This window comes from Glycine max, chromosome 17, assembly GCF_000004515.6.
Source record: "Glycine max cultivar Williams 82 chromosome 17, Glycine_max_v4.0, whole genome shotgun sequence".
In the NCBI taxonomy this organism is placed as follows: domain Eukaryota; kingdom Viridiplantae; phylum Streptophyta; class Magnoliopsida; order Fabales; family Fabaceae; genus Glycine; species Glycine max.
The window spans coordinates 1,912,882-1,935,666 of NC_038253.2; the positions used below are offsets into that span (position 1 = coordinate 1,912,882).

The 22,785-nt window shown below is 33.5% G+C and overlaps 4 protein-coding genes across 7 annotated transcripts; 3 read left to right on the forward strand and 1 right to left on the reverse strand.

Moving 5' to 3' along the window:
- Window positions 1-3,397: 3,397 nt before the first annotated feature.
- LOC102666667 (heavy metal-associated isoprenylated plant protein 36) lies at window positions 3,398-5,366 on the forward strand. Of its 2 annotated transcripts, XR_001385605.3 has the most exons (4): window positions 3,398-3,642; window positions 3,739-3,814; window positions 4,122-4,931; window positions 5,135-5,366. XR_001385605.3 is itself a non-coding variant. In XM_006600287.4 (3 exons), the coding sequence occupies exons 1-3, from the start codon at window positions 3,589-3,591 to the stop codon at window positions 4,877-4,879; spliced, it is 888 nt and encodes a 295-aa protein (XP_006600350.1). In that variant the 5' UTR covers window positions 3,398-3,588; the 3' UTR covers window positions 4,880-5,118. The 2 variants fall into 2 exon arrangements, 1 of the variants encoding a protein (XP_006600350.1); XM_006600287.4 differs by lacking the exon at window positions 5,135-5,366 and having other exon boundaries at window positions 4,122-5,118.
- Window positions 5,367-7,760: 2,394 nt separating this feature from the next.
- LOC102666789 (probable protein phosphatase 2C 40) lies at window positions 7,761-11,311 on the reverse strand. 3 transcript variants are annotated; one of them, XM_006600289.3, is made up of 4 exons: window positions 11,158-11,311; window positions 8,717-9,905; window positions 8,249-8,513; window positions 7,761-8,144 (listed from the first exon to the last, which is right to left on the reverse strand). In XM_006600289.3, the coding sequence occupies exons 2-4, from the start codon at window positions 9,896-9,898 to the stop codon at window positions 8,017-8,019; spliced, it is 1,575 nt and encodes a 524-aa protein (XP_006600352.1). In that variant the 5' UTR covers window positions 9,899-9,905; window positions 11,158-11,311; the 3' UTR covers window positions 7,761-8,016. The 3 variants fall into 3 exon arrangements, with proteins under 3 accessions (XP_006600352.1, XP_006600351.1, XP_006600353.2); XM_006600288.3 differs by lacking the exon at window positions 11,158-11,311 and adding an exon at window positions 10,194-11,151; XM_006600290.3 differs by lacking the exon at window positions 11,158-11,311 and adding an exon at window positions 10,166-11,151.
- Window positions 11,312-17,535: 6,224 nt separating this feature from the next.
- Window positions 17,536-18,807, forward strand: LOC102667475 (putative F-box protein At1g67623). The gene has a single exon (XM_006600291.4). The coding sequence runs from the start codon at window positions 17,585-17,587 to the stop codon at window positions 18,218-18,220; it is 636 nt and encodes a 211-aa protein (XP_006600354.1). The 5' UTR covers window positions 17,536-17,584; the 3' UTR covers window positions 18,221-18,807.
- Window positions 18,636-21,279, forward strand: LOC102665391 (F-box protein At2g35280-like). Its single transcript, XM_041011031.1, has 2 exons — window positions 18,636-18,660; window positions 20,430-21,279. The coding sequence occupies exons 1-2, from the start codon at window positions 18,636-18,638 to the stop codon at window positions 21,152-21,154; spliced, it is 750 nt and encodes a 249-aa protein (XP_040866965.1). The 3' UTR covers window positions 21,155-21,279.
- Window positions 21,280-22,785: the final 1,506 nt, after the last annotated feature.

Here is a 22,785-nt window from a genome sequence, read left to right on the forward strand (position 1 = left end):
CACAATGGTGGAGGGACATTGTCAAATTGGACGAGTTCAGAGGAGAACAATGGGGCTGGTTGAACCAACAGTTCAAGAAATCAATTGGGAACGGTCTGTCAACAAAATTCTGGAAACAGAAATGGATAGATGAAGGGATATTGAAGGATATGTTTGCTAGATTTCTGGTCTGGATGAAATCAAAAGAGAGTTTGGAATTGGAACTGGAGGAGAGTATTGTTTTCTTGGGAGGAAGAACAACTAGCCCAGCTTGAATCAAAGATTTCTCACTGCAACCTACAGCAGCAAGTGGACGATACATGGAAATGGATGCACTCAGACGATGGTCAAATTCACTGTAAGTTCAACTTATTGAACATACCCCCTCTGACCCGAATTATGATATGGAGCTAGGAAACAAATTTTCTCTTGGAGACTGCCTACTTGTGAGCAGTTATCCAGGAAAAATATTACAATTCAAGTCCTGAATAATTCGTGTTTTTTCTGTAAATCTGAATTGGAGACTGCAAAACACCTCTTCCTTGAATGAGAATACACAAAGGGGCCTTTTGGGCTAATTTTTTTGGATGGATTGGTTATTCTTTTTCACTTACTGCAGTTTTACAAGCTTTTTGCTACTGTGGTCAAAGGAAAAAAAATCAAGGAAATCAAAACATTTGTTGTGGCATTGTGCCTGCTGGAATTTATGGAAGATGAGAAACAACATTGCTTTTCAGAATCAGGCTTATGATGGGCAAAAATTACTTGAAGATTCTAAGATTATAGCATGGCAGTGGTTCTTGTATACGAAGAGAAGTCAAGACCAGATATTCATCTCTTCATGGCTACAAGAATCAATCCTATGCTGGAATTCTTTTGAGTAGATACACTCTTTTTGCTTGGATAGGTTGCATATGTAACTAGGATCATTCCATCATGTAAATAGACAACTGTACATCCTGTGCATGCTTGTCCTTTTTTGATTATATACAATACAAATATTTGCCTTCCAAAAACAAAATTAACAAAATCATATATGTAGAGTGATGGCAAATTTTTTTGTTAAGTATAAAAAAGATAACATTACTGTCCAAATTAAAAGCACTACTAAGTACTAACATTTAATTTGGAATTGATATTCCAACCGTCAAGTAGTGAAGGCTCGTTGCGTTGCCTTGTGCGTGACGTTTCTGTAGGGTTGGTTCTGCAGGTCATTAATATGCCTTGGAATTAATAATTCATTTTTAGTTTGGTCAAAACAAAAGAAATGATGTGAGTTCTTTCATGCAAGGGACTTTTTAGTTTACCTACCACAGTACACCATCCTAAGCTCCCTTCATACACGCTATCAAAAAGTGCTCTTCTACATCACAAATACTGTTAAACATGGAATGCTGCTTTCTATTTAGAGAAAATTTAATACAACAATTTTTTCCTATCTAATTCTATATTTTTAATTTTATCTCTTTCCATCACATTTTTGTTTTATCTCCATGCTCTGTAGTTTATATAATATATATAGTTATTTTTTTAAGTATCATCAGTCATCTAGGTTTTTTAAAGCTCTGAAGTCGTAGTGTACCTGACGTCTTTTACAACCATAACTGGGGGATCAATATATGTGGGATTTTGTGGACCCATAAAATCCTGCAATCATACCATCAATAGAAAATCTTTCATGAAAAACCAAATTTATAGTTGAATTTTTACGGAAACAGAAATATAATCACTAAATGGTTCATTGAATTAATAGTTTTTCACAATTAATTTTAAAAATATACTATTTTTTAAAATAATTAATTTTTTTATTATAAATATTTTGTTCTTTGAAAACAAAGTTATTACTAGTTTACGTATTTAAAATTCAAAATTATGTATTATTAGAATTATGCTGATAGTATATACTTGGAGAGAATCTCAACAACATATTTTTCTAACAATATTTATTATTAATTGCAATTTATCAAACATATGTAATTATTAGTAAAACTCATTATGATTTACATTATTTTAAATACCAACAAAAAGATTATTTTAAATTTAACAAATATTGATCAATAATAAAAAGAAATATATTAGAAGAGATGTCGTTATCATATCTTGAGAACTTGAATGTTTTAAGGAGTTAATCGGGTTGAGTAAGATAAATAGTTTTGCGTATGATAAGTTCTCCAAGGAAAGAAAAGAAAAAAAACTAGAAAAACTTAAGCAATGTAGAGTGGGCTTAAGAGAGGGTTTGAATGTAATTCAAAGGCAAAAATACACAACAGATTAATGGGAAGCTTATGGATGCAGTAATTAACAGACCCTAGCTAGGGATAGAAGAAGAACACTTGAAAGTTGAAACAACACATGATTCAAGGGGCTGTGTAGAATTGGTCATAGAAATAAAGTTCCGGTTAGATATAATCTCCCCACCCTAGATTTTGCTGCAGTCACTTCTCTTCATAAATAAATTCATATGCCATAGCAGACTAGTCCTTTCTTTGCTGGACACTAAATTGACTGAACTGGGTAAAATGAAGTGATTTTTGTCCAAACTGGAAGTATTTAAGATACACTTTTTATTCTGATGAACCGCGATGTAGTTTAGGGCTTCACTTCGTCTTTTTCTGGTTTTCCCATAGCTTTGGCGTTTTTACCTTGTCGTTTTTTATTTTTTAGGTTCTATTTACTCTTAAGCTCCTCTCAACGAATCGTAACTTGAAATTACAAACTAAAAATTTAATAAATGCAAAATAATGTCATTATATTCCAATTTCCCTAAAAAAATGGTTAAAAATCAAGAGTATTATTAGCATTAGAGCTTGTTTGGTCTCTTATCACAAACGTAATTTTTTCTCACATTAGGAAATAGATAGTTGTAAGTTTCACATTTTGTAGCATAATAATAAACGTGATTTCCGGGTTCCAAACTCAATCTGTCAAAGCTCAGAAATTTTGTTTCCATGCGTTTGTACATGCTAGGAACTTTTTCTTCGTGCGTGCTCCCTCAAGTTAAATTTGGGAAAACCTGGTTCTAATGAAACCCACCTCGTTGGCTAAGAGCCTCCACCTATAAGAACCCCAAGTTACTGTTTTCCATGATAAATATGACAAATGCCTCCATGAATTTAAACAAAACCACATTAAATAATCTTACCAAGAAGAGTAATTATTCGCCTCCTGTAGTAAACCTTGGACAAGAAACAAAAGCTCAGTACATCTGCAAGGGACAAAAAAATAAGCCAGGAAATAAAAAGAAAGAAAGAAATAATAGAATTATTATTATTATTATGGTCCTATTTTCCCTAGTGAAAAGAAAGAAAAATAGGCATGGTATTTTATATTTTTACACTATTGGCTAGTTAAAAGTAAAAATAAAAATGTGAAAAATGAGAGAGTAGAGGGCGAAAGAAAGTAGAAGCAGAGAGCAAGTGTGTTATTCTGGTGTCATTGTCACATTATACTTTGATAGCCATTCTGGCCTCTGCTTTCTTTGCTCCCCAACGGAGTACACCACCACTGCTACACTCTTGGCATTTTCCCTTCCCTTTTTATTTTTATTTTTAAGTCTCACTCTCATTTTGCCTTTCTCCAATTCCTTCACTTCACACTCCCTCTATTCTAATGGATGCAAAGTCTGCTGAAGCTGTTGTTCCCTCAGAACCGTTGAAGTATCAGGTAACTCTCTCAGTCGAAAAACAAAACTAAAAACAACTTTTTGTGTTGAACCCTTGAATAATTTCTACTAAAGTTTGTTTCTTCTCTGTTTATTAGACATGGTTGTTGAAAGTTTCGATCCACTGTGAAGGTTGCAGGAGGAAAGTTAAGAAGGTTCTGCAGAGCATTGATGGTACCCAGATTAAAATCGAAATTTCTCCTTCTCTCTCTCTCTTCTCTTCTCTGTTCTGCATACTCTACAACAGGAAACTATTTCTGCGTACCCTGTTTTTTCTACAGGGTTTCTTTCTTTCTTCTTTTTTTAATATTTTTCCCTCATGCATGAATAAATTAGGAATCTCAAATTTCACTCTGCTAACTAAATATCTCTGTCATTTTCCCTTACCGTTTATTACCATATTTTCCACTGTGCTCTGCTCTGCACTATTTTTGGGTTGTTATGGTGACAGGGAATTTTCAATTTCGTGTTATTTTTGCAGGTGTTTTTACCACAACGGTTGACCCGCAACAGCAGAAAGTAACCGTCACTGGAAGCGTTGGAGTTGAGACGCTGATAAGGAAACTGGTCAAAGCTGGAAAACACGCCGAGATTTGGCCGGAGAATCTCGCTGCCACCGGAAAGGGAAAGAGCTCCTGCAAAGACAAGATGCAGCGGCAGAACAACAACAACAACAAAGAACAAGGAGAACCAGAAAGCGTGGAAAACAACTCTACTACAGTAAATGCAGAACCCAACAGTAGAAACACGAGCAAAAAAAAGGGAATTGAAAAAAATGCTGAAAAGCGCAACAACGGCGGAAACAAGAGCACCGGAAGCTCAAAGTCCGTCGGCGTAGCCGGAGAAAGTGAGGCAGCGGAACCGGAGAACAAGGGTGGTCAACGTGAAGGAGGTTCTGGGAAGAAAAAGAAAAAGAAAGGTCAAAGTGGGGGTGAGAGAGCAGCATGTGGTGATGCACCTGCACACACTGGATCGGAGGTGCAGTGTTCTGGGCAGGTGAATCTGAGCCATACACGTCAGCAATCATACATGTATCCAGAAAGTTACTGTTATCCCCCACAGCCACAGGTGTATCTTGCAACAACCCAGAACAACAACAACAGGTTATGTCCTTCTTACTATGTTTCACCATTGCCCTACATGTGTGCAGGCTTCGACCATGACCCTCCTTATCGCTTTCAATCTCCACCCTTCGAGATCTTCAGTGACGAGAATGCCAACGCTTGTTCTATTATGTGACCAAAGATAAACAACTTGGTGCTTTTTGTTTCTTTGATGGTCCCAGCTAGAGGTAGTTTTTTTGCTATGTTTTGTATTTTGAGGAGGGAAAAATCGAGCTTATGGATTTCCTAGGGGCTCATTTTGCTGCATTTACATTACTACTACTCCAACACTGAAATATGCCCAACTTTAGCTTATTTTGATATTTTGGACCAAACTGTAAATAATGTTCTAATATGGACCCTTTTAATGTCTCATGTCATGCGTGCAAAGAGATGGGAGATAAGAAGATACCGTGTCAATGCCATCTCCAAAGGGCATTTCGTTAGGACTGTGGTGTGGCTGTTTCGGCAGCAACAACCAAATGAGGCTAGATAGAAATTATAATTGTTATAAGAGGGGTTGACATTCGCTTATTTTATTCTACATGATTTCAGAACTAGTCCATTTAGCATCTAAAAACTTGGATAAGTTTTGTTTGAAAATGGATTGCAAATTGTGCAACTTGGAAGTGTAACAAGAAACTTTGTTTCATGCTGGGAAGTGGAGGAGGATCTTAATTCGAACACGAACTTTAGTTGTATAACTATTCAAACGAAATGATAATTTAGGAAAATTTAAAGAGAAAATCAATTAGGAGTACTAGAATTTAAAACTTTTATGCTAAACTTTACTCCTACCTGGTATAGTTGTTAATCTTATTTTGGGAGTTAGGGCTTCATAATTTTCAACAAACTCAGGTGACTCACTGCATTTGCTCCAATAACGAGGACACTTGTGAAATCCATTGACCGAGCGTGATTAGTGCCGCGTTTGATTGCTGTTTTTTTGGGACATGGTAGGACAACTTCCTCGTTGTGAAGAATAAAATTATGCCTGTTGTTTAAAAATAATCTCACATAAAAGTAAAATAATGAGACTATTTGGTATTCACGCTATAAAACAGAGATAGTATCTATTAAGAATTATAGTTGTTTATACGATTTTTTCTCTCGTTTTAGCTAATATTGGGTACGGACAGTGTATAAATTATGAACTGTTATAACTGCAAAATTGTGTAGAAAAATCAGTATTACTTGTTCAACTGCATAACCTGACGCCACGGGTGAGTATCACATACCAAAAGGACTTGTCCTTTCTTGAAAAAAATTCCAGGTTTGAGTCAGAACAGGATCAGCTCAAAGTCAAATTAATTGTTCTAATAATGTAGATATGCTGAGAGGGTATATCATTGTTCTCTCATTTTGTCCAGATTCCTGAAATCAACTTGTGTGCTTGAATAAAGCAGCAAGACCTTGAATCAATGTTTCTAGTTGCAACAAAGAGGCATTATAGAAATGATTATAATCTTGGTCACTAGTATCATGCTTAATTTTTGTTAGCCAAATCCCATTTTACCCATTTTTGGCATAGCATCTAATAAAGCCACGAGTATCTTACTGATGCAAGACAAGTGTATGCAAGTGCTTAAGAATGGACAAAAGAAAGTAAATAAATTAATCAAATTTAAATATTAATATTGAATACAAGCCTGAAAGCTAAACGTGCATTTTTGAGAATCCAAACAATGCTACTACCCGTGTTCTATTCTCTGTGTGCTATCTCGTATACTACAGAAATTTTTTATGTTAGAGTTATGTTATGCTGTACTTATACTCGCCCCTACTTTCCAATATTATATAGCAATTTTAGCGCAAATAAATAAATATGTATACAAATTCATGGTTCCACGGTGAGATATGAGGCAACAATTAATTTTCCCTGCATTTTCCATGTTGTTAAGCCAAGCCACCCCATGTGAGTCATTTCAACTTGTGGACCAAAACCATTGTGAACATCAATGAAATAAAGTGCAAAAAAAGTATTAAAGGAAGAAACATGTGTCAAGAGTAGTCCATGATCAGAAGCTTGGTGCCCGAGAAGATAAAAAGGTGATGATAGGTGAAACAAGCAGTCGTGCATTGAAGTAAAATACAGAGCGAGATAGGACAGTGCCCTTGAAGTGATAAGGAAGGATATTTTAATTTAAATATTTTGATAGAATGTGAGATCAGAAATTTGATAGAAATCCAATTATTTAATTTAAATACAAACTCAAGATTCAAATTTAAGATCATTATTTAAGATGAAATAACCTTGTATAAGTAAATTCATGTGCTATTCACACACAAAAAATTTCATTAGCCTTTTTGCTCTTATGTTTTAATTAACTTTAAACTAAATAGAATTAGATATATTTTTAATTTGTAAATATTCAAATGCCTTTTTAGTCTCTAGAAAAATTGTTTTCTTATCGGCCCTTATTCATAGAAATATGTTAAGTGTCATCATTGTTCTCTATAAAAAAAAAAAATATCTTTTTGGCTCTTTCGTTGAAGAAAATAAAAATTATATATGACACATTTTCATAAATAAAGAAGAAAATATTTTTTAGAAATTAAAAAGTAAACATTGTAGTATTTACATTTAAGTGTCTCCTAAAAAATTCACACTCAGCCTAGTGATTGAGGAATTACAACAGATGTAGGAGATTTTAAGATTTGATCCTTATTATTTGTCATTGTACACAAAAAGATATCTCCTAAACATTTTGGTAAAAGTTGAAAAAAAAGTTCTACGGTTGTTATAAATTTACTAAGTACACCTCTTTTTCATTTCCAAAAATATCCTTTTGTATAGAAATAATAATATGAAAAACTATTTTCATTATTTAAACAAGTTAGTGGTGCATTTAACGTATCATATTTAAATAGTTGACTATATTGTAGCTTGCACCTTTAGTATTAATAACTTAACATACCTGCATTATTTTGGGTACATTCATGGGCCCACCGCCCAAAAAAGGAAAATAAACTATACCTTCAAATTAAAAGTGCTGGGCATATCAACTCATGAGATATCAGCATTCAATGGTAAGGAGTGCAATTGTTGAGTTCTAAGTGCACATAAAAAACGGTGATAATGCTATTCTATCAATGTTTACAAATGATAGAACCTAATGGTTCTTGTAAGATGCCATATATACATTTTAAATACCACAACTTGAACCTAGGAAATACTACTTAACACGAGAGCGTCCTGTGAAAAGCTACATAGGTACAAAGTTTTGTTTTGTTTTTTTAACTTTCTTATTTTTTTTGAAGAATTGGCAAATCTTAAATGCAAGTTGATGCCTTTGAAGTCCTCTGATTCATCCCTAGCATGATTACAATTACGGTCACGTCGTCATGGTACTTCCTTCTCCTTCCAGCTGGAATATTCATCAACTCTTCCATGCTCAGACCTGCATGAGTGTTACTTAGCCAACCAATAATCATGTAATATAACAAATAAACATTTACATTGATGCAAATAAAATTAAATTTAGCATTAGATCTTGAAAATGACCGGCAGAATCAGCTGCTCTAGCTACAAGCTGTTCTATGAGAAACTTTGCTGGATCACCAAAAGGATTGTTCAAGATATAAGACTCCACAAGCTTTACTGCCTCATCATTGCTGAAGAAGTCAAATAAACCATCACTCCCTACTATAACAAATTGATCGGAATTTGAGATTCTATGGACATTCAATGATGGGTTAGTGGATATGTATGGTGGGCTTTTAAGATCGTGAACTCGAAGGATTCCCATCAAAGCATCATTCAGACTTTTCTGCATGAGAATAAAATAAGAAAATCAAATCTATGTTTGGTACTTGGTAGGACAACTATTTATTCTTTGCAATTGTCCATTCACAGACACAGTTAGTAGCTTGAATTTAAAGGTTCATAATGATCACCTTTACTTGCTAAAATATCAGTACCCAAAATCTTATGAAAATCTACTGGCTGAAGTGTAAGAGAATACTAACTAACCTTTTTCAAGTAGCCAACTCCAAAAGCGCGAGTAACCTTCAATTTACCTTTCACCTTTCCTGCTATAACAATCTTGGGATCATCAGGATGATCAGCCAGAAGTCTAGCTCTTTCAACTTTATTATCAACAGTATGATTATCTGTAAGCTGTATAGCCTTGAGTCTCTCACTCTTATCCATCCGATCAGCTGTACCGCATGTTGCCAATACTGCTCTGCTGTCACCTAGATTAAGTGTATACAAATCATTACCGTGAAGAAGCACAAGTAAAACACAAGATCCAATAGAAACTAAATCAGGACGTTCCTCCATTTCCTGCTCAACCATGTACAAGAAATCATTCTCAGCCTGACTAATGGCACGTTGAAGGATATCAAGTACCCCATGTGAAAATGAATCACATGATACTTCTGACTTAGTAGAAGGATTACACTTTGCAAAACAACCATGATTAGAATTGTTTATTCCCTTAAATCTCGACAGAGATTGATTCTCGTGATAAATAAGACTATCATCCAACTTATATTGCAGGGATCCACCCAAGCATCCTTTATCATAAGCTTTGATGGAACCCGGCTCCAATTCCCAAATTAACTTATTAAAGTAAGATATGATGGTTTCATACAGGGTACCAGCCAGAAAGTCAGCTGCATCTCTTCCATTAAAGCCGTCATATATTGCACAGAATAGCCACCCATTTTCTTCAGAACAAACTGCTTGAACTCTATCTTCACCAGCAGCTCCTCCTGCTACCTGAACTTCCTTAGCATTAAGAAAACCTTCACTTCTGGAAGGATCACTCATGGATTTTAATGTGCAAGAGTCATATTCAAGGATATCACTTACAGTAGAAGGACTGCAGCTAAGGTAAGACAAACTATTCGGGGGGGAGGATGATAGTATGTCCAACTTTGAAAGACTTGGCGAAGAGGTTACCTTTCGAAATGAAGTAGGAGAGTCCCAACTTGGAAGGATTTCTTCTCCTATCTTACCATTGCAGATGTTTGTGTTTGCTAATGTAGCATTTGCACTTAAGGCTGCACCTGACAAGCAGGAGAAACTGCTTGTTCTACATACTCCAGGAAGGATTTTGCAGCCACTGACAACTTCACAAGGAATACCTCTATCTCTATTGCATTTATAGCCAAAACTTATTTTAAGTTCTCCTTCAGAATTAAGCATGTTTACCCTGCATTAAGAAATCCATTCTCAATAGTATCAGTGTCACAGGTATATATACACTAAAAAGCAAATGAATAGTTATCAATTGCAGATCGCAGAAAATGGCGGAAAGCCAATAATCTGCTATATCATATAGCAGATAGCGTCACGGCCAAATAGCAGAAGTCGCATAAATGGTTGAAAAATATGATACATATCAATTGCACATGAATAGAAAATTAATATGCAAATAAAAACAAAATGAATAAAAATTGGCATAATATTAACTCAAAAGTCCAATTTGCCGGAGACTCACTGGAGACGACAAGAGGATGCAGGACGCATACCACAACCATGACACCCATGCCGACCAAAATAGCGGACAGAGTGGCAATTGCGGATCCAAGGAATTCCAGAATGCGATAGTGCTTTAGCGGCTATTTAACAACTCTATAATAGCCATATTATATATAAAACTTGAACAGAAGATTTCCCAATTCATGCATATAATATAATGTCCAAACAACAGGTCCATTAAAAAAATTTAAAGCTAACATCCAAATGTTGGTAGGTATTTATTTGTAAGCCAGTAAAGCAGAGAATGGGAGAAAGAAGGTTGCGGCGGCGGGGGAGTATTAGCAGGCAATTCCCTCCCCTTGCTCGTTCACTTGACTTTACAAAGAAACACAAAATACCGTAACAATTTGACATGAAATCACCAAGCAAGATAATAAATGGCTGGAATTAGATCTTCTAGCCAAACAATTTGAAAACAATAAAGGTTCATAACAAGACGACCAAAACAATGAAAACCCAAATTGTAGTGATTGCGCAAACGATTGATAATAGCGAAGAAAATAAAAGCATAATTGAAACCAAATATGCACAGCAACATTAGCTTCAGCCCAAAGACGTAAGGAATATACATAAGCCGGGTTATGATAAAAAAAAAAAAAAATGAACTACAGAGCTTATATGTGCGTGTAATTGTGCACAAGCGGTATTATATAATTGTTTTGTTTGAAAATCTAATTTAGTTGAACCAGCTTAACAATAAGACCTTAGAAAAAGAAGGGGGTTAAATAAAAAATCCATGGAGCGAGGGTGAGGGGAGTTGCAGTATTGCTATTGGCAGCCAATGCAAGTGAGAGTTGGATAACTAAAATTAAAAGATGAAAGCATACGAAATGCTAATAAGACCAAAGAAGAAGAATCGAAATCGATTTGAGGCGAAGGCATGTTTTGAATTGAGTTTAAGTGGAAAGAGAGAAGGAACTCACCGGTGGCAGTAGTGAAGAGAGAATGAGAATGAGTGAGAGAGAGTGTGTGTATATAAACTATAAAGAGAGAGTGACTTAGCAAAACACGAAAGGGCAGAGAGAAATATGTTGATGTTGTTGGTTGCGGGAGAATCCGTATCATATTGAAATTGGATTTGGATGGTTTACATTTCTCTTTCTCTTTATAGGATTTACCACCGTTATTCATTTACCCACGTTACGTTTCTCAACTTCCCTCACTTGCTTTGCTTCACTCTTTATCTAATATTTTACTTATATTTCTGTTACTCATTCATCATTAACGTGTGTTTTTTTAAACTAATTTTAAATTAATTGTTTTACTCTCTATGTTCAAGTTTCAATCTTCTTATCTTGATTTTTATATTTATAAAAGTAAGCAAGTCTTAAAGAAATTCTTATATACGAATTTTTTTTTATAATTTATTTTTAAATAATTTTCTATATTATAAATTCATTATTATCAAGTAATTATTTAAAATTTTCAATAACTAAATTAATTATTATCAATCTGATTTCAAATTAACCAAAACTTATATTTAATTCATAAGATAATTAAAGAAAATATATATTCTAATTTGAAATAATTAAATTAATTATTATCAATACATGTATATGTTTTAATTAAGGTAATTAAGTGTAAATTGAAATAATAATTTCAAAAAATTTAAACAAAATAACAAGCCATGCATCACACCGGTCACTGTACTAATTTATTTAAATCCTTGAGGTTATGAGGGTTTTGAGATAAGAAATAATTTGAAAGGTTTAAAGTAAAAAAATCATGAAATTTTTACAATTTTACAAGATATCATTTTTATTTTTACAATTTTAGATGAAATATTTAATTGGTGGATTTTGAAAAGAAAAAAAAAAGAGTTCGATTCATAGGTATTTTTAAGCAGAAAAAAATTTATAAAATTTATTCAGAGAAAAAATATGAAGAAACATCGTTGTAATCGGGAGTGATTATAAACTAATCTAATCCATATGTAATAATAATAATAAAAAAAACTAATCTAATCCGTAAACCCGGAAAAAAAAATTCAAGTGATTGGATTAGATAATTTTTTTCCTCAAAATCGATTCACTCCAATCAGTGAACCCTCTTAACTGTAATAATAGAAAAACCAAGAGAATAATAAATAAAAAATATTAAAGAATTAAAATCACGCATTAATTATCATATAACAATATGAACTAAAATTACATCTTTATTTTAAAGAGTGTTATATTTCGCGTGATTTTTACCTTGAGTTTCTCTATAAATCCAATCGGTGGTTGTTGTATACTTTGTTCCATAAGGTATTTAAATTTCAAATTTTATTTATTTATTTTTGAGAAGAATTAATAAAGATGGTCAAAATAAAAATAAGCCCATTTTTTAAATTTTCTTCACATTATCTCGAAAACAGGAAGAACATAAAAATATAATAACATCTTTTCAATTATAAATAAAAATTTAAGAACTAACCTAAGATCAACGTTAATTAGTTTTCTTGTTTTAACATAAATTTGTATGATTTGTCATGTTACTTTGTGCCTATGGTATGGAATAGGATGCTCATGTGTTGCCCGTGAATTGAATTGAATGGCTCAACGTTGGGTTCCCGTTGTGTGTTGTTGGGTATACTTTTGTACTCATGTCATGTGTCTCGATGCAGAATATTTTTGCCCAAAATAAAATTCACCAACCAAATATAGCAGTAGTGCATTTCAAGATTGGTTCCTTCCTATATTCACCGAGTAATGCATGCTACCCAGCAAAAGAGGTGGCGGCTGATAGCATAAGAAAGTTGCTTCGCATTATACCCTTCCATGCAGATTTACTTACATGGACCACGTTGTTGCACCCATATTTTTAGTTTGGACTTTGGACAAGGTGCCAAACTCATCACTACCACCCATTTATTTAATTTCAAATTTGAGACAATTCAACTTTCTGACAACAGCTAGGACAGAGAAAAATCATTATTATGACCATGACATGAGTACAAAAGTATGAAGATTTCGACTCTCACTTGTCTGGTAGTCAACAGATCAATAGGCGTGAGTTTGAAGCAAATCAAAGGGTCATTGAATAGTTTGGTTTTGGAATGACAAGAATATGGCATGTGGAAGGGGATAAACTTGTGTGCTTGGAGAGAGAACAAAATAACAGAACACTCGATGTAGTAGAGCGTAACATACAAAAATAGTATCTACGTTGTTATAGTGTGTGTTTGTTTTTTTCTTTTTCAATTGAACACAACTAAACGTCAACATGAACACGCACATGATTATTACAACCCTCAAGCCATTCATTGACTACAGACATGCTACATTTATGTGTGTCACTGTTGACCACAGCCTAAAGCTTTTAGATAATTGTTCTATTCAAATTCATTATCCAAACAAAGTTTGCCCATGACTAGATGTAAATGCCTTTGGTGGTACCAAGACCACAATTGATGAATAGAAATGTCTAATTGTTTTGATAAATTTTTTCGTAAAAAGTGACAAAAAAGGTAAAATGAATTAAACATTTCTAGCAAGTGAAGAACAAGGTAACTGAAAGAACTTTTACAAAAATTTAAGTGCATAAGTTAATTTTAACTCAACTCAAAAGAGAAACTCAATTCATTTTATATTCTTATCTTCTTCTGTAAGTGTTTATAGATAAGTTTATTCAACTGAGTCCTATATACAAATTAAAACACTAATTCAGATAGTTTCTTGAAATGTTTATTTAAGAGTAGTCATCAGTATGGAGCTCAAATAGCAGTTTCATGGCACTAGACTCAGCCACATATAACTAGGATTCAACATTGTAAAAGACTTTTGTCAGCCCCTTCTTTGAGCGAATTTGATAAACCTGATCAAATACACATTACCAAAGCATATAACACAAAATTATTATCAAGCAACCAAATATAACAAGGGAAAAAAATCTCTCCTTTTGTGACCAAATAATAAGTCTTTGAACAACCAAGTTTGGATTAATTCAACAGCTTCAATGAAATAACTTCATTGGTGCTACTTATAAAACCTAATAAATGTAGGAAGAAATGAAGCCTTATCAATTACAAAGAGCAAACTGACACAAAAAATATCAAACCTAACTTATCTAACTGACTTAGTTTAAATAAATGGATTTCATACCTTAATTTGTTTGATGTCTGAAATGTCAGCAACATGAGAGTTGATGCGAGGATTATCTCCTATCCTCACAATGAAACATACAGTGGTGCAGAAAAGTAAGAACAAAACCAGATTTATGCTAGAGATGAAATTAACATTGTTTTGTATCCTTTAATATAGTATAAGCCGGTAATGTACAAAAATGTAAGATAGTGAATGTTCTACGTCAGCTAATTTCAAACAATAGCTCCAGTTCCATTATTTTAAGTTTATAACAAAGTACCAGTTTCAACAAGCAAGGACAGCAGCTTGGGCGTTGGTTGATATCTGACATTATAAAACTGCTTACCACCACTAGTTTCATACTTTATAATGAAGCAGTGTGAATAGAAATACATTGATTGAGAAGTGATATATGATGTATGGCAAAAATCCCATGTCCTTTGAGATGTCAACAACAAAAAAACGAAGACTTAAATACAGTTACTTAAAAACACGAAGGGCCAGTTCGATTCTCTTCTCATCCCTTTTTTTAAACCGTTTTCTAAAGCATTTCCACACTAGTCAGCAACAATTTCTCAATTAAAATTTTGAACATTATTTTCAAAACAAATTTAAAAAAAAAAAACAGAAATAGTTGGAAAATGTTTTCTCATCCTCTTCTGTTTTCTTAGAGTACTCTAAGACAAACTCTTAGAAAACAAAAATGTGCTCAGTGGACAAACAGTCAAACACATTAAAATATACTCAGGAGACAGACAAATTATAGGAATCATAAAACTTTTTTCAAACAGTAAACAGACAAGGTCGAAGTCTAATATATGACACTCTCCAGGTTGGTTCTAGTTCTATGCCAGTAAATACATGCACATAGGGCAGGCAGGCAGACTGACTGACACGACACAAACACACATTGACACACCAAGAAGGCAGCAAAGGGAAAACAGTTGTATTCCTTAACTGATACTGATATTAAGGCTTGAAATGATTTTATCACTTTCACAATGACTGGAAAGAGAATTTCTTCCATTTTCAAGAAAAAAATTTCATATTTATGACTTATGAGGACTTCTACAAAGTTCAAAGTGGATAGAACACCATAAGCGTGAATCTTCTGTCCCACAGAGAATTTCAGCATCAGAGACCAATGGAAGAGACTGTATAAGCTGGAATATTCCGGATGCTACACTAAGGGATACAAAATAAAGTACTGTAATGTTGTCAGTGGACCTTTGACAGAAAATCTAACAGAAGTTTATTTATTTATCCAAAAATAAAATAAAAAAAAGTTTTGTACAAACACTGGAAGGCACCTTGTAAGATAACAATGTCACAGGCATTATGGTGATAGCAAAGCCAACAACTAGTTCAGTATAAAGAACACAAAGGAAATTATTTGCAGTAAGCTGTAAGGTTATATCTTTTATAGACTGACCTTGGGAACATAATCAGGAAGACACCCACCGCAAAGCTTAGCAGCTTCATCATACGGTAATATATCAACGGAAACCTACATGGCAAGGTGAAGATTTTCAGAACCTGATGCTACATATAAAAAGCAATTTGTGAACATGGTCACTTACTTTTCCTCCCACGGAAATTAATGCATTGGCCTCCAGCTCTAAATCCTTTTGCTTACTCTGCATCTGATTTTGTGAAATTGTACCTTTATATTCAACCCAAGGCCAGGAAACAATAGTTACAATACAATAGCAAGTACGGAGCAAACTTTAGAACTTCTGAACAAATTTCAATGGAATACTCATGGGAGTATAACAGCAGGAGATTGATTAGTGAAGGTTAGATCTTTCTTTGAGTAAACCCCTAATTAATTTGGTCTTTCACATATTATTCATTATATTAGTCTTCTAAAGATTTTTTTCACCGTGCAAGTCCCCTCAAAGATCTAATTAAACATCACCAAATTCATCCTTATAAAGGACCAGTGAAAAAATCATTACAAGACTAAGGTGTCACCATGCTAATCTTTGGGTGACGAATATAAGGGTTAGACTTCTAGTAAACCCACTTAATCATGATTAATATTATCCTACATCAGCAATGATTTGATAAATACCACATTACCAGTCAGCTTGAGTATTAAATAGATCACTTTTAAGACTCAACCTGTTCAGATTAAGCGTTCATAGCTAAGCCATTAGTGCAGTACATATAAAAAGATTTAAAAAACAGGAATATGATGATATACCCATCAGGAAAATGGTAGGCTTTGCCAGACTCTAAATTTCCCAATCCTATTCTTGGCAAACAAATTTTAAGCAAATGCCCTGCTGAATGCAATCTACACAAATGAAAAATCAAGAAAAGAATGAGATTTACAAAAGCAGAATTATAAATTTTCTTATAAGCAGTGTAGTAATCATACATTCAAGAGAAAATTGAAGAATTTCATGGTCTGCAAAAATTTAAACCTGGAGTTCAGTTTTCGTCTGAACTCATCAACAAACAGTGAAACCTCCTTCCCTTTCTCGAGTGTAGGCTCAAATTTCCCACCTAGGTTCTCAAAGAAACCATAGTGAAAGACCTTGACGGTAATATAATAATAACTACAACCCAGAGACAGGTTAAACAAGAACAAAAATAATCTGAAAATTGATTATTGAAAACTTACAACTCCATCTTTGGATCAAACATGAGAAACCAGAAATTTGTTGTTGTCAAAGCCATGAATGAGTAGAAAGCCAGTATCTGGTGGTTGACCACCTCCTTGCGGATAGAATATTGTACGATCCAATATCAAAACATGCCGACCATCATCATCCTCCTTCAAGTGAGATAATAGTGTGGCAGTGCATTGGAGCCTCCACATCTCATCAAAGTATTCCAGCTTCGTCTGATTCTTATCCATCAGAATCAGAATCTACTAACTCAGTTTGCTTTTAGACCGCGGAAACAACTATGTGCACATGGAAAGGAGAATTCATTAGGGAAAAGCCAGACAGAAATAAAACTAGAGTTGTTTCCGACGCTGAGTTTTGGTAAATATTCATCTCAGTCGTTAGTTAACTTAAATCAATGATGCACGTCTATTTGACTGGACACTCTAATTTTTTTTCAATTGCAGAGGATCCTTGTCCAATTAACACACGTGATTACGTGAGCAAGCCATACACGACACACTCGTTAGAAATATAGGACAAAACAATAGAAACCGATTTTGACTTGGTCCGACCGACTTATACGGTTACTAGTAATATATATACATTGCGTTTTCCGAATCATACGTTGTAAAGTAAGAAAGCCTCCTCCAACCTTCCCTGTTAGATCGATGGGTGATTTAAGAGTTAAGAAAAAGAAAGGAAGCAACAAGAAGAAGCATGGGTCTGTGTCTGTCACCGCCATCAAATTTCTTCCTAAGGAGTTGCAAGTGGAGATTTTTGCCAAGGTGGCCACTCGCTCCGTATTTGACCACTGCATGATTAAACTATGTTGCAAAGAATTTCTTCGCGCAGCGGAGGATAATTACGTGTACCGTCACGCCTCCATGGAGAATTTTGCGTTGGTGCCGCTACCATGGTTCAAAGGCAATAATAAAGAATTCCCGTTTCTGAAACGTTGCAGGGAGAGCGGTAACTCGGAGATTTTGTACCGTGAAGGAATGGTTCAATATTTCACTTCTTCAATGATGGAATTGGGTCTCAAGAATTTGAAAGAGGCGGCGCTGGAGGGTCACCATGATGCCAAATATGTTTATTGCATGCTTTTGATGTGCGGTGAAGATGAATTAGGAGAAAGAAAGCAAGGTTTTGATCTCTTTTGTTCCTTGAAAGCGTCGTCCACGTCTCTTATTAGATGCAGAAAAAGGGTTAAATCTTTTGTCCAAAATATCTGGGTCAATAATAACCCTGCGATTAAAGATCACAAGTCATCATCTTTCTGCTGTTCTGGCACGTGTGATAGTTAGAGGCTTTCAAGAAGAAGATGGTCACCGTTTGAGGATAAAGAAGATGGCGGTAGTATTGGTATTTCGTGCGAACGTTGCGGTGCGGACTATGAACTTAGTTTGTTTCGCAACATATTTCGAGTCTAAGTTGAATTTCTCTTCCACACATGAGAATATAGGAAAACAAGTTCAAATACACTTTGATTTTTCTTTCTCTTTTCAAAAAAAATTTCCTTCTTATATTTTAGGTTCAACTTACATCCTTGTATAGTCTAGTTCCAACTTGATTATAGAAACAGAAAAATATAAATTAAACAAAATATGATCACGTTTTAATTGTTGATTAGTCTCATGTGCATCCATTTTGGATATATTGGAAGCCAACCTTCAAAGAGGCCCTCGATCAGTGGACACAAGGCTAATCAATGAAAACTCGATGGCGGCAGTGAAGACTAATTGGTGTAAGACAAGGCTCTTTTGCACCATTGCAGTAGTACGTTGAGCTTGGAGTTTTGAAATCTAATTTAATTGAAGTCAAAACCAAGCGATACACTAAATGTTATGGCTTATGGATTCTTGCAATCAAATCTTCCACTTTACGCATTAAACTATTGTCATTTCATAAATAGAGTTATCCAATTCAAATAAACATCGAGTGTCATCTAATAGACAAACATGCTTCATACTTACATATTTTAATTTGCAGTTATTCATAACTAACTCAAGCATCCCTCTTTCTTCCAAAGATCATTTAAGATGCTTCGATCGAGAAACCAACAAGTAAAAATAGATAATTAAATGATCACATTTATTGTTAGTATATCGTATTTTCAGCAGAGGTAAAACCGCAAAACAAGAGCATGCAAGTCTTCTACTTCTGCACAGAATTTGAAGCACAGATAAAAGACTAAATATGACTTTAAATTCTTTGACCAATAATGATATGACAATAAAAACTAGTAGATCAGGATGCACTCCAAGAGAATAGTTGAATAGATTAGTGTTAAACCTCAGTAATGCATATAAAACTGGTAATTAGATTAATTGGTTCAATTTTAGTAAGTACACTGGCCAACAAGTATAAAACCGACAAGTCAGATACCATATATTCACAGAGATTGGTGTAATAGAGATCAATTCAATCAAACCATTAACATAAAGGCGAAGTAAATTATGTCTGTTACGAATATAAGTGCAAACAAAATAAATGCAGAAATTAAATCTAATGTTATATTTATCAAGATTTAGATATTAATTAATGATGGTCAGAGTAGTTAAAGATTCAAATTTCCTTATATTTTCACCTAGATTCCATACAATTAGTATTAGAAGTTGAGATTTCACTAAGATAGGTTAACCTTACGTTAAGCCCAATTCGTTGGTACAAAACTACTTTAAATTAACCCTAATGTTCTATTTTTTGTAATTCCATTAAAATCAAATCAAACATTAAGTGTGAAATTCACAATCACACATGCATCAAGAAGTACTATTCCTAAACTCATCCCAGTACGTGGTAATCAACTTAGATCAAGAATACATATATACGATTCCTCATCATACACATATTGTTAATCCATCTTAACGTACAATGATTAGTTGATAGATGGTATTAAAAATAGAATAACAGGAACTTCTATTAAACCAAAGGGTTCAAACACAGAGGAATTCAATAGGGTTCATCTAACCCAAAATACAATAAATTTAACAAAACAGAGAGAAAATACATATATGAAAACAGAATTTTTGAGAAAAGTGTCACATAATTTTATATCCTTATTTTATATCTTTAAAAACAGAATTTTTAAGGAGATAGTTTTTTTTGTTGAGCCAAGAGTATTGTATAACATTTGAAACAAAATATTTAACATGATATTTTTGTTATAAAAAAAAAGCTTTATAATAACCAGGCACTTCTGGTATGACTTATTTAAAAAAAAAATAACTATGCTAAAAAAATCATTTTTTTCTCACATGATTCACGGTGATTGTAAACTTATTTGAATTTTACAAATAGACAACTACTGTTTACGTCTTATTTTCATATGAAATAATTGAAAACTATTTATCTAAAGTGAATAAAGAGTACACTTTAGATATGAAATAATATATCCATGATCAGAGGCGTCCTTTTAATAACCGTTTTTGACTTGGTCCAAACAACTGATATATATATATATATTACTTTCTGAGAAAGCTTCCTGTCCTGTTAGATTTCAAACTTTAACAGTGGCTGGTTTAGGAGTCAAGAAAAGAAGAAATGAAAAGCAGCATAAACACGATGGGTCTTTCACCACCGTAAAAGCTCTTCCAAAGGATATGCTGGTAGAGATTTTTGCCAAGGTGGCCACTCGCTCCATCTTCGACCTCTGCATGGTTAAACAATGCTGCAGAGAATTTCTTCACGCTGCGGAGGACGATTACGTGTACCGTCATGCCTCCATGGAGAATTATGCGTTGGTGCCACTGCAATGGTTGAAAGAATCATCATTTCTTAAACGTTGCAAGGAGAGTGGTAACTCGGAATTTGCGTATCGTGAAGGAATGGTTCAATACTTTACTTATTCAAGGGTAGAATTGGGTCTCAAGAATTTGAAAGAGGCAGCGCTGGAGGGTGATCACGATGAAGCCAAATATGTTTATTGCATGCTTTTGATGTGTGGTGAAGATGAATTAGGACAAAGAAAGCAAGGTTCTGATCTCTTATGTTCCTTGAAAGCGTCGTCCACGTCTCTTGTGAGATGCAGAAAGAGGGTAAAATCTTTTGTTGGAACCATGTGGCTGAATAATAAGCCTGTGGTTCCAAATCGCAAGTCATGTTTCTGCGGTTCTGACACGTCCGATAGTGAGAGATTGAAGAAGCTTTCAAGAAGCTTAAGATGGTCGTCTTTTGATGCCAACGTTGCGCTGCTGATCATGAACTTGGTTTGTTTTGCAACATGTTTGGAGTCTTAAGTTAAATTTGTCCTCCAGAAATAAGAGAATAACCAATCAAGAGAATGAGAATAGGAAATTAACCAAGTACAAATATACTTTTAATTTTTCTTTCTATCTATCTATCTTGAAGTTCTTGTTTTTTCAAAGGGAATTTTAGAAGCAGAAATATGATCACGTTCCTATATTGTCTATTATTCTGACATATATATATATAGATCGATCCATTAGGTATCCTACAAAGAGTATGATTTTATAACAAGTTTTTCAGAAAAATCATAGGTCCACATAGGAATTTTTTTAACAAATTAATTATCAATCATTGTTCCTGCTGAGTACGTGCTGGTAATACAGCCGACACGACCAAGATTTCTATCCGCATAAAAACTTTTCCTTCATTTGTAAATTAAGTTCTTTTGTTCTAGATTTGCATACTTTGCATTGACTTATTATTAATTATCTAGGATTCTTTCTTGGATAGAAAGTGAGATTTCAATGGAGTTAGATTTAGCAATAGAGTTTCACAACGTGATAATTTAAGAACTTGAATTTTAAAAAAAAAAATATATATCCATGTTTAGTATCTGATAGTATTTCAAAATCATTGTCTAAAAATTGAGTGGAAGAAGGAAAAAGCTGTTCCCACACATTACATGACTATATCATGTGATCATTCTCATTCGACCCTAGTGAGTGTTTGTCTCCAACTTTAGTTCTAGTCAATACCATATGCACTTAGTTTGTTTGTGTTTGTCTCCAACTATAGTTCCAATTAATCACAGTACCATGCACTTTGTAGGTGTATATGCACGCGCGTGTGCACAACTTTTCATTTAATTTAACATCTATTATTCCAAAGTTAAATACTTATTTAATGACTAAATACATGACAAGACGTAGTGTATCATTCATGGTACTTCCTACATCGATCCTAAGTGGTGGTAAAAATACCCATAATAGATAAATAATTTTCTAAAACACTCACTTTGATAATTAATTTTGAGAAATAATCCATTTTGCTAAAAAAAAGTTGCATAACTTTAACATAGCATGTGGCAATATATCAATTAATTAGTTTTAAAGAATTAATTCATGCTTTTAATTTGATTTAGTTGTTTTTTATATTTTTAAACTCTTCTCACATTAATTAATATTACATGTCTAACATAATGAATTTAAGTTATTAGTTTCTTACAATTTTTCCATAATAATTAGTAAAATGTACATGTTTATAATTACCGTTAATATATTCCAGAATTAATTAACTTTAATCAATCAATTAAAAATGAATAATGCTAATTAAAATAATTAATATAATTAAATTTTTTGGGTGTAAAATTCAATTAACTATTGTATTTCTTATTTTTTTATAAATTATATAATTACTTATAATTTACTTTTATAATTTAAATTTAATTTTAATATATTATAAACAGTGAATTTTGTTGATTATTGTGTTTACTTTTCAATTCACTAATTTACATTTAACATAGTTTAGAGAGAGAAAAACTATTTGTTGACATGTGAACTTTCTGAAAAACTATAATAATAATAATAATAATTCTCTCATAAATGTTTGAATTTTAATTCACCTAATGCGAAAGATTGATCTCTTTGTTTAAAACACTTGTAAGCTAAGTTTAAAAAAAAAA